Here is a 19,146-nt window from a genome sequence, read left to right on the forward strand (position 1 = left end):
CACTCGTGGCCATAAATGGCAACAATCAACCAGGAAGAAAGCAGCAACCTATTCATCTTCCTTTGTGGGTCATCTCTAAAACGCATTTTCTATGAACAAAATTCCCCAAGCACACACGTAACTGGAAATTCCGGCGCTCTGGTCCTGTCTGTACTTGAGATTTGGGAAGAGGAGCTCGCAGCAGGAGTGCTGAGCCAGCCGGGCCCGGTGGACGGTGCAATGGGTGCGCTCGCAGCACCTCGGGGTGACTTCTGCACGGCCCCCTGCGTGGAATTTGCCTCACGCCTGCTGCCGGGGGGGGAGATTCGGCCTCGTCAGAGCCCAGGTTACGTTCGTTGCATAAATGACCGGTGAAGCTGAAGCCAGCTGGTTTATATAAGGGTTTCGTAGCGAGGGTGGATGCTTTGGAGGGAGGGGGTAGTGCTGATGGCCCCCCTTGTTAGGATCAAGTACTTTGGTGCTTGTGGTGTCACCACAAGCTGCTCCCAGCCTACAAAACCACTACGGACAGGGACAGGAGCATCTGCCTGCGCTGAACAGCAGGGCACAAATCCAGCAAATGCCCTGGAGGCTGCAAAATACCCCATTGGAGAGGCTGGCCAAGCCCTTTGTGCCCCGTACGCTGCTGCCGGCTGAGTCACGGCTCGGCACAGGGCGGATTTTCACCCTGGGAGCCGACACAAGGTTTCGTGGGGCGCGGGCCTGGCGTGAGTCAGCCGCTGAGGCGGCGGAGGAGACCGAGAGGAGGCTGGGAAGCTGCCCTGCTCGCTCAGCTCCCGACACCTCAGAACCACCAGACTCAGGCAGAAGCGAAGAAACCCGCTGCGAGCAGCGGGACCGTGCTTAATGTAACCTCAGGGCCGAAGCCCCGCAAGCCCGGGCACCGAGCTCGGCACCCTCGGTGAGGGAGGCAGCGCCCAGCCGCCACCCCCAACATGGCGGCGCCGCGCTCAAGATGGCGGCGGGCGGCGGTCGCCCCCTCCCCGCGCTCCCGCCTCAAGATGGCGGCGCGGGGCGGCGGAGGAGTGGCGAGCCGCGGAAGCCGGGTCATGGCAGCGCCGGAAGAACCGTGCGGAGGCGGCCGGGCCGGCGGGGAGCCAGGCCGGGAGGCGGCGGGTTTGAGCGGTGCCCGGTGCGGCGGGGCCGCCGCCATGTTCCGCTGTGGAGAGGTGAGGTGTGGAAGGGCTGTTCCCCGTCCTCCGTCCCTCCGAGCGCCGGTTATACCGCGGCCGGCCCCGGGATGGGGGAAGCCGGGCTCCCCTCAGGGGTTGGGGGTGAGGTGAGCAGGGATGGAGCCGGCCCCCGTGGCGAGGGGGCTCCCCGCGGGGCCGGGCTGAGCACCCGGTCCTGAGGGGTCGTCCTCCCGTAGGGATGCTCTGTGGGATTTTCTGGGTGCTGCGACGTGGCACCGGAGCACCCCCTTCCCCTTCAGGGGCTGGCATTGCGTTAATTTCCCCTCGAGCTCCATTAAAAGCAGGGTTTAAGTCCGGAACCACCAGCTCGGTGCGATGGGGTGGGCTGGGGGCCAGGCAGGGGCCTCGTGGGTGGTGATGAAGCGTGGGGTGAGGGAGCAAAAGGGGTGCTCGAGGGGAGCACAGCCTTGATGGAGGTCTGGTGCGGTCACGGCCTGGTGTGGTGCAGAAGAGAGAGGGGCAGTCTGATGCTGGGCTGCAGCTTTATTATTTTTTGACATATATGAGCAGTTACATAACTCGTAAGGCTATTGGAATGGACTGCACTTAGGGGAAAGATGTGGAAGGGGATTGCTGGGTTATATCCTGAAAGGATCAGGGAATGACGCTTTTCCAATTGCAAGGTCAGTGGCAGGGGAGGAATGAAGGCAAATGCTTTATTTCTTAAGCAGCAGAAGAGTGACTGAAGATACTGTGGCTTTGCGTGAAGTTTTGCACTACCTCAGTATTGTCTTTTAAGGTAGAGTTTTGGGTTTCTCAAGGCAGGTGGGAGTATTTAATGATTCAAGTGGTTCTGTTTTATCTCACCTTATAAATCCCGTTTATTAATCCCTTTAAGACACAGGGTATCTGTTTTCTCACAAGCTTTGCTGAAGTCTGTGAACTGGTAGCCTTTCTTTTTTTTTTTTTCTTTTTCTTTTTTTTTTTTTTTTTTCTATTTCAGGAGCTTCTAAGTGGGGAGAGCGAGGAGGAAAGTAATGGTGTCAACCTGATGGAGTTCTCGGATGAGATCCTTTTGCACATCCTAAGCTACGTCCCTTGCACAGACCTTGTCCTGAATGTCAGGAAAACCTGCAGGAAACTCGCAACGCTTTGCCTTGACAAGAGTCTAACCCATACAGTTCGACTTCAGAAAGACTACAAGGTGGGGAGAGTAGCTTGCTTCTTCTGTTAGCTGTGAAGACAAATCTGACTTCCGAAAAAATGCCAAGAAATAGAACATTTCAGTGTGTCTGCATAAATGTCGTGCTCTTGAACTCTGAAACAACAAATAAACAATAAACTGTTTTATAAAAGCATTTGTTTTGCAGAATGCTTTGTTAGGACAGCTCTGTGCTCCCTTAGTTAGTTTTCACTGATGGTATTTTATATATCTTTGTTTCTGGAGGCCAAAATGAAAGTAAACTTGACTTGCCATTTTTGGCTGCTTTTGACTGTGGTTGTATGAAGATACCATTTTCCCAAAATATACTTTCCATGCTGTTGTGCAAAGAAATCTATGTGAGCAGAAAAACTTGTGCATGTTGCTGTCAGGCACGCAGTCAGCTAAGCCAGAAAACGTATATGAATTGTAGCAAAAATAAAGCGTAGGAATGAAGGGCGATACGCGTTATGAGGACCGTGTCGCCAAGTGTAAGCTTCTCCATTTCCAAAAGAAGAAAGCGGATGAAGGAGAATGAAAGCGTTCTTTTAATTTGAGTTTCTGTAGATAGATAATTCTGCTGAAATAGTTTTGCTGTTAGAAAATGGAGATCGTCCTCCATTCCGCTCTCAGCTGCTGAGCAGATTTTGGCCTTGCAGTCAGTAATGCAGAACTGCACAGACTGAGAAGCTAAAGGAAGGGTAATCCAAAGAGGCCAAAGCATGGCAGATTAAGCGGTGCTTTAATGGTTCTCAGGCTGTGCTAGTGTTCCAAGGCCCTTGGATGAACCACATAATCTAAGTGCTAGCCAGTGTTATCCCCATCTTCAGATGGGAAACTGAGTCAGAACGCACTTGCCATATATCTCATTGAATCTGGTTTTGTTTGAGCACAGGTAAACAAAGACAAAGTGAAGCAACTGATGAGGGATATCGGAAAAGAGATTTATCAGCTGAACATGGCTGGGTGCTATTGGCTGCCCAGCTCCACTATTGATCATGTAATACGATGCAAGAACCTGGTAAAACTGAACTTGTCTGGGTGCCACATCACTTCTCTCCGCCTCTCAAAGATGCTGTCCGCGCTCCAGCACCTGCGCTCCCTGGCGATAGATGTAAACCCGGGTTTCGATGCCAGTCAGCTAAGCAGTGAGTGTAAAGCCACTCTTAGCCGTGTCTCGGAATTGAAGCAAACCCTTTACACTCCGTCATACGGTGTCGTTCCGTGCTGCACTAGCCTTGAGAAACTGCTGCTTTACTTTGAGATCCTTGATCGCTCGCGAGAAGGTTTTATGCTCTCGGGGCAGCTGATGGTAGGTGAGAGCAATGTGCCCCATTACCAGAACCTTCGCGTCTTCTATGCCAGGCTGGCTCCTGGCTACGTTAATCAGGAGGTGGTGAGGCTGTACTTGGCGGTGCTAAGTGATCGGACACCTGAGAACCTGCACGCCTTCCTTATTTCTGCCCCTGGTAGTTTCGCTGAGACAGGAGCCACTAAAAACCTCCTGGACTCCATGGCTCGAAATGTACGCCTGGATGCTTTACAATTGCCCAAAGCCTGGATTAACGGCTCTGGGCTCCTGCAACACTTGAAGTTCAACAACCCTTTCTACTTCAGCTTTAGCCGATGCACCTTATCCGGTGGTCACCTGATCCAGAGAGTTATTAACGGTGGGAAGGATCTGAAAAGCTTGACCAGCCTGAACCTCAGTGGCTGTGTTCACTGTCTGGCTCCAGAGTCCTTGTTCCGAAAAGCAGAAGACGACATTGACAGTAGCATTCTGGAAAGCCTGGTAGTGTCTTGCTGCAACCTGAGACACCTCAACCTCTCCGCAGCTCACCACCACAGCTCAGAAAGCATAGGGAATCACTTGTGCCAGCTTCTGTCCAGGCTAAAGCACCTACTGTCGCTGGCACTGCCAGTTTGTTCCATCACAGACGTTGCTGCAAACGTGGAAAAGCCTCCCACGCAGTCTAATGCGGTGCCCCAAACGTTTGGAAAGAAAGTCCGGGTGGGGATACAGACGTACCCGAGGAACTTAATGGACCAGGCAAATCCGAAGATAGAGTCCTCGGTGTTCTGGACTCTGATGGGAAGTCTCCGGTTTTTGGAAACCTTGGAAATAATAGGGTCCAGTTTTTCCTCTGCCATGCCCCGCAATGAGCCAGCCATCCGGAACTCGTTGCCTCCTTGCGTCCGGGCACAAAGCGTGGGGGATTCGGAGGTGGCTGCCATTAGCCAGTTGACTTATTTGCAGAGCCTCACGTTAGCTCAACTGCCAAATATCATTACTGGCTCTGGGCTCGTTAGCATCGGACTGCAGTGCCAGCATTTGCGGACTCTCTCGTTGGCCAACCTGGGCATGATGGGGAAGGTGGTCTATATGTCTGCTCTCATGGACATGCTGAAACACTGCAAGTGCTTGAGAGATCTCAGGTGAGGGGCTGCCATTGAACATCTCCGTTCAGGTTGTGGAGCTCCAGAAATGGAGTGTGTGTTGGTGTAAAAACTGCAAGTGTTCCTCTTCCGATCGCCCTCTGTTCAAAACAAAAATGGGTCAAAAGTTGCTGTAACGGCTTGAAAACTGGTTATTTTCTTTGCAGTGCTGAGGAGCACAGGAAGGCATCTCGTGCTGTTCTCGAGGGCTCAGGATATACCTTTTAACCAGTGTTTTAAATGCTTGAAGTCTCTGTGCTGCAACTGCCTTCCTTTCAGATAAGGAAGAGTGGATGCAGCATATTTGGGAGCTAACTGTCAGGGCTAGGTTAAATGTTACATGCCTCTGCTGACTTTTTGACTTTGTGTATGCGTACATTTCTTAAACTTCCAGGATGGAAGAGACTCCTACAATGTCTAGAGCCCCACTGCAATTTTTTTTTTCTCACCTTTGGCTTGTATTTTAAAGCCACCTCTCTCTCTTTTTCTCTCTTTTTTTTTTTTTTTTTAATATTTTTTAATTTTACTTTTTCCCCCCAAACCGGTTTCTTCTGTTGGTGAAACCGGCAGACCTGGGAGGTCTGGTCGTCATCTGTTCACAAAACAGGTCTGAAATGCCCGAGAACAGTAAAAGCAAGGTCATCCTCACGGTGCATGCCTGTGATCACAAAGACAGTTAATTACAGCGTGACTAAAATCACTGCTCGTCAGCTGAGACTGCTGCTTGTGCGCATGGTCCCAAGCCATCACAACGGTGGAGGGGTAGCTAAAACCCCTCTTGTTTTTTCCTTAAAACACCTCTTGTTTTTCCCTTGTCCAGCGCTTCCCGTTTGCAAGAGGCAAGGAGCGTGGGCCTCGTTGCAGGGACAGCAGCTGTCGGAGATGCTGTTGGAGATTCGCTTGCTTAATGGCTCGGGTCACGTGCGTGGACGTTTATTTATCCTTGAGCAGGCGAAATGCCCTTGGAAGAGCCGAGATGCAGGGAGGGAGGCTCGGGCGTGCACTGCTGCTTCTCCCAGCTCAGCCCCGCAGCTCCCAGAGCCTCTGAAATGGAGGCTGCGGCCGCTGAAGATGGGAGGCAGCGCACAGCCTCCGGGAAGGATGAGCAAGGGGAGTCTCCTTGTGACAGCCGGGCACTGCAGCGGGAGCTGTCGTGGTTCCTTGAGCAAAGCCTAAGGTTTTAAATAGGTTTAAAAGGTTCTTAATGTTTAGCGCTTCCTCTTGATAACGCACTTTTCGTTTAACTAATTCTCTGGTGCTTCTGCCCCTTTTCCCCTCCTGCTTTCCAGGCTGACAATTCGTTTCAGAGCTATTCCGAAGCAACATTGTCATCTAGCGAGCGAAAGGCAGTATTGCAAGTGTTTCTAGCTTCAGGGATTAACCTGGAAACCTGCCGTAAGGTTGCAGCGGCTTCTGTGCTTTGTCCTAAACCGACAGCGGGCCAGTAGTGCTGCTGAGAAATTGGAGAAGCTTCCCATTTCCCTGATACTCATTTTGAGCTCTTGCTCCAGGAGCTAGTGGGCTGTTAGGGTCTCTTCAGGCGTTGTAAGCTGACCAGCAGTCTCGGGCCAAGACTCTAAAACAGAATTTATCAGCTAACGGGATTAAGTTGCTGAGATACCCCGCGTACTGCTAAGGCCTGCGTGGAGATTATCCCGGTCAGGCTGGGGCCGACAGCTTGTTCCCACCTGGTGGATTAACCTTGGCAGAGCTCTCGGCCCCGCCGACCCAGTGACTGGGAATTCCACGTGCTCTGAGGTCCCGCAGTAAACCCGCTCGGAGCAGACCTGCTCTCCTGGTGGCCCCGGCCCCGAGCAGCTTTGTGTCCCGCAAACTGGTTGCTGCGAGGGGGGCATTCGGGTATGCTGCTAGCAAAGGCACAGACCCCTCGGTGGGGATAACCAGGACAGAAACATCCAATCTCTGCTCCCTGGGCCGAGTGTTTGAGGTAAAAGTTGCGTCAGTTCTCAGTAAAGTAGCGTCGATTCTTTCCCATCCTCTGACCAGGCAGAGCTGGAGGTGGTCCCTGCTGGCTCAGAGGCACGAGGTCTGTATCACCACGTGCGTGTTGTGAGGTTTTCATGCCTGCTGCTCTCTAGGCAGTAAACTAAAGCTGACCAGGCCAGGGGTTGGTGCGCCGGGGCTGGAAGTCCCTAAATAAGTAGATGTCAGCCCAGCTTTTGCTACTGTTTTTGTTGTAAGACCAGAACTGATCTGCTGCCCAAGTTTCAGACCCACCTTACCCAACGTGCTTTTGAGGAAACCTCTCAGAAGCAGGGTTACTCGCTGGCGTTCTGCGGCGTAGTGCCTTTCTGCGTGAAGGTCCCCCCGACCTTCAGCTCGCGTCGTTCGAGCGTAGCAGCGTGCGGGAGGTCTGAGCTTGCAGCGTCAGGATTTGGTGCCCTACCGCTGGCACCAGCAGGTAGAAGCGTGTGGAACAGGTGGGGGGACGTTGGCTGCTCCATCTGCCAAACCCCTGTAAATGTGCCATCTTCTCTGCTGTCCGAAAGCGTCCCAAGCCTGAATTGCCCGCTGACTTGTTTCTGTTTACTCCCGCAGGCTGGAGCAGCCCTACTTCAGCGCAGGCACCCAGTTCTTCCAGGCACTGAGCCACTGCTCCTCTCTCCAGCGGCTTTGCATCGTCTCCCGGAGCGGGACTCTGCAGTCTGACGCAGTGATGTCATTCATGGCCAGCTGCCTCGAGGTCATCATGTGCCACATGTTTATGGGAGAATCTCTCACCGTCTGCAAAAACCTCCAGCAGTCTATTGTCCGGAGGTGAGTGCGGGAAAGGGGTTGATGTGGGATTTCTGGAGCTGCTCAAGATTTATCTCCCGTTTCCTCGCTTGCCAAGGTTTATATGGCTCGGAGCACTTGTTCTAAGAAGCTAATAGGTACTGTGGAACTGCCTGGCGCGTGAAATAGCCTCTTATTTTAATGAGAGTCAATCGGTGAAATATTTGAAGGTATTGTACGAATTCTTGATTCCGTTCCCACCCGCGTTCCCTGCAGCTCCATCAGCTGAAGTTCTGGATGTACGGCCCCGTCATAAATCAAACGGCACTTCTGTGTAAACAAAACATCTGCCGACATTTTAAGCACCGAGAGGTTTGACCTTGAAGCTTTCCTCCTTTCCCACAAGTGACTAAGATAATTCTTCGTCCTCTAATCACTTGTAAATGTCACTTACTGGTAATCCCCTGGTAGTACAATTCAAAGCCTTTTTAAAGGGTTGTTGTGAAGGGTTTTTCTTTGGTGGGGGGGGGGGGAAGAATTGGTACAAACTGCCTTTGCACGTTTGGCAGTTCTTAAATGCATTTTGCTTGGCCCCTTGCAGTGCTCTGAGGCTCACGTGGTGGGAAACGTTTGTGTGAGCCGTGAACTGCATTTGAAAAGGGAGCTTTTAATTACTCCGGGCATTTTGGAATCTAATAGCGGCAGTCATCTAACAAAATACTTCCCAAGCAACAGACTCGCCATTATTTTTATTTTCTGTAAGGCGTCTTCTCCGCCTTCGATCTGTTTCCTTTCTCACCTACCGTCGCTTTGCCCTGTTTTCTAACAAAAATTTCAGGTCGCATGGTGTTATTGCTGCGTCCTGAGGGGTGCTCCTCCCCCCAGCCTTTCTCCAGCTTCACGCTGACTTATTACTCTTGGCTCGTTTCCGAGGATCGGCTCCAGAAGAGCCTATGACTACATTAGCTACCTCTCGAGCTGCACACGGGATTGCTTGTTCCAGCCTCTAGAAGGCTCCGTGTTCTTTTGGGACAGCGATTGTTGGAAACACCTCTATGAATTCCTTGTCAGGGATTCCTTGGGTTTGTGTTTTCACAGGGCCTCGTATCTGTAAAGTCAGTCCTTGGTCGGTTTTGGTAGTGCTCTGAGGATCCCTAGAAAGAACCAAGAATCCACAGTTTCTGGTTTTATTCTGCCTTCCTCCCTGAGATGCCATTGCAGCACTGGCCAACATTTTAACGTCCGCTTACTGAGCAGAAAAATGCTGTTCTGCAGTCTCTTCCTCCTCTCTCTCTCTCTCTGCTGTGTATGGATTCCCACTACATTCTGTACCTCTTAATAATTGAAACCCTGGGAACTTTCCAAAGAGCAGCTGATGCCTCATGAAAATGTTAAAAACTGCTTTTATATTTAGCAACAGTTCTGGCTGTCAGACTATTTCTCTCCTTTTGTATCTTATTAATAGAGACGTTTGTATGAAAACAGAATTTTTGAAGTTTTTTTTTTCAGAGCAGAGCATCTGCTCCCACTGCAAATCCTGCACCTGAAGTCATAATCCTCCGTGACATTGTAATCGGGGGCTCTGGAAACGATTTTGATGCCACGTAAGATTATGACTTCAGGAGGAGGAGAAGCAGTGGGAGCAGATGCTCTCCTAAGCAACAGAGATCCCATTCTCATGCGACTGTCTCCAGTAATAACACGGAGGGAACAAAATACAGAAAACGATGTGTAAGCAAAGCCTGGGGTCTTCCACGAGCCATCAGCGAGCCTTTAACCACGCCATTTTCCCAGCGATCCCGTTCTCGTCCTTGCGTAAATGTGCCTCCAGATGGGGGTCAGGAATTGACTTTCTCTTGACTGCATTTTATCTGCTGCTCCCAGGGCAAAGAGACGTGCAGTAAAATCCTTGAGCGGGCTGGTTGATGAGGTAAACCCGTGGAAAAGGCTCACACCGCATGGCTTCCTGTAAAAAGGTGCTGCTCGCACGCCTTTAATCCAAACTAGAGATTGGAGGAGCAAGCTTGAAGTTAGATATCCTGTGCCAGAATGAAAGAAGGTGGCTTTTTTTTTTTTTCTTTGGGGGGGAGGGATGTGTGCAGATGCTGTGTGTGCAGAGAAAACATGAGGGATGAATGGGACGGAGGAGGTGAGAGCAGGGAAGGCTTCTCTGCTCCCCTCCCTTGGAGCTGGGGGAATGGGATTGTATTTCGCAGGTCCCACTGCGGGGCAGAGTTCCTGTTGTGGGGCTGCGGAGGTGATCTTGTTTAGGCTGAGAGCAGCCAAGTGGCTGCAGCTTGTGAACAGGAAGATGGGGCTGAAACTGCCCCCGTTCCCCCAATGCCTCAAAAAAGAGAAGAAATGAGAGCAAGGGGTCCCCTGGGGCTGGGCATATGCAGCAGTTTGCTGCAGGTGGTAGGGCTGGGAGGGCTTGAAAACACCATCCAGTGCCATGCAGTTCTTTTCCAGGCGTGGATTCACAGGAGGGTTTGGCTCACAGAAGAGGCTGGGACCGATGTGGGGAGAACAGACCCGTTTCTACCATGGACTTGTGCTGGAAGGTGGCGCGTGCACAGGCTGCGGTGATGGGAGCTCAGGTGTTGAACCTCCCTCTTCACGCTGATGAATAGTCTTGAACAGCTTTTCAAACCCTTCCCTGTGTCCGTAAAATAGGACGGTATTATCTATTTCTGCTCTGCTGGCCTGCAAAGAAAGTTGTTCTCGTGCCTCTTAGCCTTGTGACAGCTCTAAACTAGGCCTTGTGCTCTCCAGCTTTCCTGTGGGCAGTCTTCTGGCCGAAGCTTGCTGCTGTTTCAGAGAGGTTAGTTTTTGTGTTTCAGCCCGTAAAAAGCCTCTGATTCAGTCCTGCCTCTTTTGCAACAGAGTAAGCAGAAGAGAATTCATCTGGAGCCCTCATCAGCAAACAAGAGGCTTGCAAGGGCAAGGTCTCCTCTGAGCCTGGGAGAAGACGCTTTCCCTCTGGGCAGATAAATCATTGCAGTGTTCTTCTTTCTTCTTTTTTCTCCTATGAGGAGGGGAGGGGTAATCTTTATGGTTCAGGGACATCCTCCGTGCACATGAGAAGGGCCCAGTGATTAGAGGGGGACATGTGGCCTGGGTGAGCCGTGTCCACTCCCCTGATCTGCCTCTGATTTCCTCTCACACTCGTCTGGGCTCACAGTTTCTCTGCAAAACATTTCTTTCCCCATCACATGGTGCTCAGCTGCCGCCGTACTTCAGACAGCAGCAGATCTAACAGCAGTCTTTTCCTTTTTGTGCTTGCACCCGAACTTTGCCAGAGTGCTTAGCTAGAAGCACGCGCTGTCTTCGCTTAAATAACTCTCCTGTTAAACCCACTGCCGTGTCACTTCCAGCCCACTAAAACACCACAGTGCCAGGGCCCACGGTTGTAGCTTCAAGTGTAACCCCTTCTTTTTTTTTCCGTGCAAAGAAAATTCCCTGGAACGAGAGCTTTTCACCCTTCTGGGCAGAGCTGCAGTGCGGGGATTCTTTGGGAATGGTCGCAGGGAGCTCCAAGGCGGTCTAACCAGGCGGTAAGAGGAGGGGGCTTGCTTCGAGCGGCTTTCCCCGAGGGTTTTCACGCCGGTATTTTGTGAAGGAGTCAGTAGATGGAGCTGTGACCTACGGAAGGTGTCCCGCTACCCCGTCCTGATGCGATGCATGCTAAATAATCGCGTTTATACGCTTGTATTTCTCTGCCCGAAAAAAAATCTTGCGGGAAAAGGAATTTGGATGGCTTCAGCATTGCGCTGCCACATGGCACGGTCAGCGGGCACCTCCAAGTGTGCACCAGTTGCTCTCCTGGCGAGGCTTGCCAGCAGAAAATCGGCTGGAAGAGGGGATGGGAAATGCTTTGGCAAATGTCCCTTTGGCCTCAAGGACAGATGTTATTTTCCAGTGTGTTCCTTCAGAATCTTTCTGGTTTTAGCTTAAGGGTTTAGATAGCTCTCCTGTCGTCGTAGTGATTTCAAGGACTGTGCGGTACCAGACAATACGAGCCTGTGAGAAGTCCTTGGGAAAACGCCTCGGAAAAGATCGAGAAAGCAGCGGTTAAATTTAAAAGAAAACAACAAAAGCAACCACAAAGCAAAAGGAAGTCTCAGGGAGCGTTAGGGATTCTTCATACATTAGGGAAAAGTGTCGAGGCGTGGAGGTGAGTTGTGACTTGGAGAAGTGAAATCCAAGAGAATTTGGAAGCCGTGGAAGACGGCGTGGTCAGGAAGCGAAAGGCTGGGGTGCAGCTCAAGTGTGCTTTGGGGAGGTGGGTGGGCACCTTGGCTCGCCTGCTCACCTCTCCCAGAGGCAGGGAGGAATCTCCTGGGGTCTGGTAGCTGTTGGGAGAGGGGACAGAGGGTGGGATCCTGGTGCAGCATCCCCCGAGGGCTGGCAGCCCTAGCTCAAGCTCTGTGCCTTTGTTTCCCTCTACCTGTCTGCAGCAAATGGCTCTGCAAAGTCCCTCTGTAACGCCATGCCTCGGGGTCTGGATGACTGAGGGTTAACCAGTGCTGGGAAGCGCAGAGAATTTAAATGTTTTAGGACAATCTGCCTGTTCTGGGGTTCCAAGACATGGAGGAAGAGAAATATTAACTTAGCCCTCCTCCTTCTGCCAGCGTCAGGTGTGAGCAGCGATTAGTTTGACGTGACTTTCACAATAGGACTCCTGCTACTTTCCAGGAATAGCTATTTCAATCTGACTTAATCTTACTATTCAAGCGTTTGTCGCATTTTACGAATTTTTCCCCTGCTTGTTATTTTTTTTAACATGAAACCCTTGGCTGGATCTCTCCTTCTCTTCAGCTGCTGATTCCGGTGCCCCGCGTGGCTGTGACAGCCCTGCCGCTCGCTGAAGGGCTGCAGCACCCTCCTGGGGTTCAGCTGCAGAAACGGGGCTTCCAGGTGGGATGAAACTGAGCATTTGGGAGGTGCTGAGCGAGCCAGTCCCTCTCCTGGCATTTGGCATAGGACTAAACTATTGCGAATTAATTTTTGCTCGCATCAGTGCTGAGTGTGTCCCCCCACGCCTTGTTGCTGTTGCTCTGAAAGCCCCTGCAGTTTCTTTTTCTAGTCGGCCGATTTATTCTCCTTGCTTGGATTCTCAGCCTCAGAAAAGCCCTGCTCGGGCGTTCCTTTTCACTTGTGGATGGGGTGGGAGGGGGCTGCTAGGGCAGTCGGGGAGTGCGAGCTCGTCTTTGAATTCTGCAAAGCCCTCCGGCATCCTGCCGCGGTTGTATCGACGCTGCAAAAAGCTGGTCTTACCACCCGCGGCTTATTTGAGATTTCCAGGCAGGTTTTTGCTTCCCTTCACCACCGTCTCTTCCTTCTGACCTTGACAAAGTCCCTCTCGGTGCGGTGCTGTTCTCCTGGATCCCGGAGCCAGCGCGGTAGCTGCCAATCCCACTCCGCTAGCCTAAGCATGTTGTGGGCTCCGTCCCCGCGTCTGATTGCAGAAGCCTTAATGTATCGCTGGGCTGGCGGAGTGAATCATTAGCATCCCGCTCCAGCTTTCATTGTCTCTTTCATTTCCTGCTCTTAGAAACCCCTGAATCATTCTGTCACGGGCTGAATAACAAACTGCATCCCTGTCAGCTCGCCTTACCCAAGAATTCGTTGGCGGGCTTGGCGAAGGCTGACTGCTCGGGGTGTGGCCCCGACACCTCTGCTGCTGCCAGGGATGTTTCAGGGTGGGTTCGAATACTTTGCAAGCCAGCACAGCTCGTGGGGCCATCCCCAGCCTGGTGTATTTGGGTATCGTCTTTTGGGGGTACTAACATAGCCCCTTCTTAAATGCATTCCTGGGGCTAACCCAGCCTCGCTCCGACTACCAGCTCGTGCGTCTGGGAGGGAGTTCAGTCCCGAAACCCTCCTCGGGGGGAAGGTGGCTTTGTGCACCAAGTGGCTTTCAGGCGGCGCCCTCCTCTCTCTCTTGGCTGGGAAATAAAACTGGAGTAGCACCGCCGTGCTTTCTCCTCGCGCGGGTGTAAAAGGCTGAACGGAAGCATTAACTGCAGCTTTAAAGCATTTCCATAGTAAAATAAATCTAATTGAGCAGTTACTGCAGTTGCTTTTTAATTTGTGGAAGAGATTAGGAAATAACTTTCAGCTTGCTCTGGCAGAGCACTCCCCTAGGACGTGTCCTGGGCGCTCTGGCGTCGCTCCTTGGGTTCTTGTTCCCTCCCTCTCTAATTGTCCGGTCACATTTGACTGATGCGGAGTTCAGCTGGCAAAATAACGCAAGAACCTCAGTCTGGAAGCATTTCTGACAAACCTCAGCTCCCGGGAGAAGTGGCAGAGTGCCGTGGGTGCCTTACGGAGGGAAACCACGGTGCAGGGAGGTAATTCCCCTCGACTCGTGGGGTGAATCTGGCACGTGTCGCTTCTTGTCCGGGACACGATGCGGTGGCAGAGGTGGCAGTGCTGGGTGCCACTGACTTCCAGAGTCCCGTCTGTGCCCCTTCTCGGGTTGGAGGCTGGACTGATGGGGCTCGCGGTGAGTGGAAACGCTCTGTGGGGGAAATACCTCCTTGTGAGGAGCTGGAAGCAACCTGAGGAGTCACAGCTGCTTTCCTAGGGAACTTCACAGGTGCGTTTCTGAGACAAGAAGATGAAGTCTGCACAAACCAATGCTCTTGCAGGGTTGGAAATGGGTCACTGGGGGCATTGGACCCTTCTTGAGAGCACTCTGGAGGCTGGATGGGTGGCAAGGATGCTCCCGGCTGACAGAGGAGGGTGCCTGGGGGAATCCCACCCAGGGCCCCTTTGGTGTGCCTGGAAGCAAAAACCAAAACGCTCCGTTTTATGCCCTTGGCAGTCACCATCAATAAGGAGCGAGCTCCTGCAGTTCCCCGGACCTGAGATCCGGGCACAACCGTCGGAACAAACCCGAAGTGTCCGCCTGGCCTTCCTGAAAAGAAGAGCGAAGTGCCTGGCTGTGCCTTGGGTCACGTCCCTCGGCAGCTGCTCCCGCTTGCCCTGCCGCTTCCTCCCTTCCACCACGCCGTGCTTCGGGGCAGGCGTTTCCAGCCTGGCTCAGGTACGTCGGCTGAAGCTTCCCAGACAGATGCCACACTTGAGCTCCCCGATGCAAGCCCGTCTTCCAGCAAAAACAAACTGTGCGGGTGGAAGAGCTGTGCGCAGGGCAAAACGTGAGTCGGTCTGCGTCCTTTTCTCCTGGGAAGCTCGCTCCTGATGGAAGCAACGCTCCAGCCCGTGTGTGAAGTCTAAGAGGAGGAGGGAGGGGATGTGTGGCTGCAGCAGGGATTCGGTTGCTGCAGTGAGAGCTGTGCAAAGCAGCCTCCAGATCTGCTCGGTCCCCTCTGTGCTTTGTTCCCCCAAATCAAGCTTCTCCCAGTTTCCTTCTTTCCTTCCTTCCTTTTCCTTTCTAGGGCCTCTTTTCCCATGAGCTAATCTCAGTTTGTGGCGTTTAAAAAGCTGGCCCCCATCCACTCCCGCTGCGTCGTATTTCCTCGTTTTATCTGGGGTGAGTTTCTCTTGTTGCCAGTGCTTAATTACCCCGCCTCGCGTGCCCTCGCCACCTTGCCAGCGGTTGTGAAGTGGGACGTGCCGGAGCATCCCAATTGAGCACAGGGCTTTTCTTAGGTTTCTCTGGAAATCTCAAGGGGATTTACATCCTTCGGTTCCGAACGCTGCCTTTTCCCATCCTTAGGAGTAAGAGGTGAGCTTGGGGCTGCCCTTTGGCCGCATCAGCAGGTGGAGTTTGGGGGCTCGTTGGCTCCCTCTCCAAAGAGCCGCGTCTGAGAGCACACACCGGGAGCGTTTGCCAGGAGATAACAGCATTCCGGGGAGGGACTCTTTTGTCTTGCTAAAATCGGGGGAAATCTGATTGAAGTGCGGACCTTGCTCTAGACTTTTTCCCTTTCTTTTTGACTTTGTCCCTGACCTACATATTGCATCCTGCCACGCTGGTTGGAAGTAATTGAGACCGTAGCGGTCGGCTATTTACCAAGATGTTCGCTTGAAAATAACCTTCCTGTGTCCAGTCCACACCTGTTCTGCGATAATTTTGGAGGCAAATAGCAGCGCCGTTAACCCTTTCAGCTACGTGCAACCTGTTCAAGGTCTGACCGTGGTGCGATGTTACACCAGCGCTGATGCTGGGAGGAATGTGTGAAGCAGGCTACGCTTTGATATCTGTTTTTCAGCTCCGTGGATCATTCCAGCCAGCTGCTGCAGCCAGGCCCACGAAGCGTCCGGATCCCAACTGGGATTCTTCAGAGACCTCCTTGTCCAAGTTCCTGCTGGTCTGGTGTTGTGTCTGCTGGACCAGAGGCTATGGCTGGAAAATATGCGTGCGGGGGGGTATTTTCTTTGTATCCTGGTGGTTGTTTCTGATTAAAGGACATGTTTTGAAGGGGCTGCTAGTCAGTTGCCTAGAAAACTTGCTTTCATTTAGTTAATCATGATGAGTTTAGTCTGGAGGTTTTGCAGGAGAGAGCAAGTAAGCGTATCCTTGGCTTTTTTCCCTCAGAAAAAAAGCAGGGTTTCATGCCTGGAACTGCAGTTCTTTTGTCTCCCCAGGTCGACATCCCTCTCCGTCCTTCAGGTTTTCATTTTACAAGCCCCGCGCTTGCAGGGGTAGATTCAGTTTGAAGTCCAGCCAGGTGTGGAATGAGGAAGAACCGTGGAGAAGATTACAGGAGCTATTCTGCAACTCATTAACTCGATCTCTTCCCCTTCTTGTTATCTCCTCCCCGTGCCCGGGGCCTTTCGAACTAGTGCTCTAAGTGCTTCTCACTTAATCTAGCCCACCTGGACAGGTGTACGAAGAAAGGAATTGCCTTCTGGGGACGGACTAAAGGAGCATAGGTTGCGGAGGGAGCCTGCTTTTGGGAACTGCTAATCCCAGTTTAACATTATGACAGCTGCTCGTTAAAATCGGGGTGTTTTTTAACAGGCAGTTAAAGGAGAGGCTTTGCACGCACGTTTAGCTGAGAATAATAGCGAGCCATGTGCATTTGATTCTTTTTTCTTAAATCACGCAAATTGTACATGGAAAGAATTCTCCGGCGTCAACTTGCTGGGGTATGGAATTTACAAGGTTTGCAGTAACGTACAGCTTCCTGTTGAGGGGGAGAGAAAATTACAAAGCTTTCTTTTTTTCCTTTTCTTTTTAAGATCAGGTTCAAACCTCTTCTATAAAGCCGGCCTCTTTGGAAGGTGTACTTACTGCGTTGGGGTTTTTCAGTTGTCTTGGTGGCAGCTCGTCGTGTAAACTTGTCTAGGTTCTTGCTTTTATAGCTGCATGTCAGGGCTGCTTATAAGCTGCGATTTTGTAGACGGTGAGAAGGCAGCATGCAGATCTGACCGGGGAGCGCCTATAGACCAGGAAAGAAGCAGAGGTTTCTGTGCCTTGGGGAGGTTACGGTCAGGAAGGCTGCACCTCATGAAGATCGCTGTTTGTTCCTAGCTGAACTTCAGTAAACCCGGGCTATTAACATGATTTTCTCTGCAGGACTGTGGTGTTGGCTCAGGAACACGAAGAGCTGAGGCAGAGGAGGGACTATCAAAGAGGCATTTGCTGTGTTTTATGTAATTGCACCGCAGACTTCACCAACTGCCTCCCAGATCAGCGATTATTTGCCGCTTGGTTTCTTGTAGTGCTGGGGAAGTAAGAAACTGCTCAGCTCCTACCCAGGCCCCCAGATCCTCCCAAGGAGCGGTGTCCTTTTCTGCCAGCCCTTAGGCGTGAGGCATGAAGGGCACTCTGTGATGCAGAAAGATAGAAAATTGCCCCAGGTAGTTCTGTTGCTGGAAATCCTTACTCCTGCGGCTACTTAGGTTCAGGCAAATTAATTTAACCCACCAGGACTCAGCAGCTGAACTCGGTATGGGAATTCCTATGCAACGTTTTTTGGCAGCTCTCCTCCAAATGATTTGTGCGCGGAAACATCCTTGCTGTCTCCCAGGAAATGCCAGCCTCCTGTAGCCTTTTCTTCAGCCCTCTGTACTGCCAGCGCTTGGGATTTTCCCCTGCGTTTCCCGCAGCCAAATCGCCAGCCATCTCCTCTGCTGGAGGGAAACCTGTCCGTCTCAGTGCTAACGATGAGCTCCAGACACACGTCTGTGTAAGAGAAGCTTGTTTAGCAGCCGTCCCTTCTCTCGAGCCACCACAACTCGTTTCAGCCTCGAGGGACTGATGCTGCCAGTTTGACTCTGCCTCCGTTAGAGTGACACCGAGCTGGCCCTTGTCACACGCTTCAGTGGAAACATCTCGGTGGCACGGTGCTAATAGTCACAAGCGTTTTAATCTTAAGGGTGTAGCCCTTAAGCTACGGCATAACTTCCTTCCCCCCTAGCTTTAAGAGGCTGAACTCTTTTGTTGTCCTACCCCGAGCAATGCAATTTCTCTTCTCCCACGTTCTCTTACCGGGCTGCTGTTACGCAGCGGACTTGCTTAATGGGGTCTTGGGCTTTTTTATATGGCTTTTTATTCATTGTGTAGATGGCGTTAGTTCTTGCTGTCCTCCTCCTCTGCTGCTCCTCTCCCGTGCTGCCATATCAGGCCTCTCGCTTGCGGGGTCTGGGATTCTCAGTGTGCACACCAGATGCAGCGGAGAGGTGTTGGCAAGAAGAGCTGGGAGGGCAGGAGGAGCCTGCAGGTTTTTCTAAGCGGGGACAGAACCCCTGGGGCTGTGGGTTTAGGAACTGGAACCCAGAATTCAAGTGGCAAAGAGGGATACGTCCACGTGTTGGGGGCAAACTCACGTAGTGCTAAGACAGGTTTCTGCCACTTGCCTTAAAAAGGAGGCTGTGTGTGTGTGTGTGCTCTTAAATGCTTATCTGCAGATCTGAGCTTTCTAAACTTGCCTGTGCTCTAATTGCAGAGTGCAGACTCTGCATGCAGAACAACCGAGCCTGAAGCGATGATCCCACGCTTGGCCCTGGGGGAATGCCCGGCGCTGCTCTGGCCTGATTTTTTTTTTTTTTTAACAGCCTTGCAACTTGCTGCTGGTTTGTAGGTGGTTTAAATTGTTGTCACTGGGTACCCTGCTCGGCTGGGATCTCAGAATACCACGATGTTGTGATTTCTTTTTTTTTTAAAAATCATTTTCCCCCTCCCCAGGCTTGTGTCAGCTCAGCAGATTCACTGACCAGGGTGCAAGCCCAGCCTGCGCTCCCTGACGATGCACAGAGAGGAGAGAGGGAGACCCTGACTTCCAGCTGCCCTCCCTTCCCCCTCCGAGCACCCTTCCTTGCCCCCACCGCATGGTTTTTATCCGCTCAATCCCCTTCTGTTGCACTGGGGAACTGGTATTCCTCCCCAGCTGATAACCTGTGTCTGATCTAGTTTCCAGGCGGACCGCCCCGCGCTAAACGTCGTCATCTTCCCCCTGCTTCACGAGGACTTGACGGAGGTCATCAGAGATGTCCCCATGAGGCACCTGGACGAAATCACCTTGTTTAAAAGCAGAGTGGCCGAAGAGCCCCCCAACCTGTGGTGGTGACTGGCGCGGCGTGGCAAGGACGCTTGGAGGGAACACGAGAAATAGTGAAATAGCTTCTCGTCGGCCTGGATTTCCCCATCTTCAGCTCCTGGCCACCTCGCTGGGTGCTGTACAATCACTTTAAGGAGGTGCAATTGCAAAATAAAAGAAAAAAAAA

At 52.0% G+C, this 19,146-nt stretch overlaps 1 protein-coding gene across 2 annotated transcripts; it reads left to right on the forward strand.

The window, feature by feature from the left end:
- Positions 1-879: 879 nt before the first annotated feature.
- Positions 880-19,146, forward strand: FBXL18 (F-box and leucine rich repeat protein 18). Of its 2 annotated transcripts, none has more exons than XM_035339569.1 (5): positions 880-1,169; positions 2,137-2,337; positions 3,230-4,770; positions 7,330-7,548; positions 7,783-9,436. In XM_035339569.1, the coding sequence occupies exons 1-5, from the start codon at positions 936-938 to the stop codon at positions 7,793-7,795; spliced, it is 2,208 nt and encodes a 735-aa protein (XP_035195460.1). In that variant the 5' UTR covers positions 880-935; the 3' UTR covers positions 7,796-9,436. The 2 variants fall into 2 exon arrangements, with proteins under 2 accessions (XP_035195460.1, XP_035195458.1); XM_035339567.1 differs by lacking the exon at positions 7,783-9,436 and adding an exon at positions 18,833-19,146 and having other exon boundaries at positions 883-1,169.

Source organism: Oxyura jamaicensis, chromosome 14 (assembly GCF_011077185.1).
Source record: "Oxyura jamaicensis isolate SHBP4307 breed ruddy duck chromosome 14, BPBGC_Ojam_1.0, whole genome shotgun sequence".
Lineage (NCBI taxonomy): Eukaryota > Metazoa > Chordata > Aves > Anseriformes > Anatidae > Oxyura > Oxyura jamaicensis.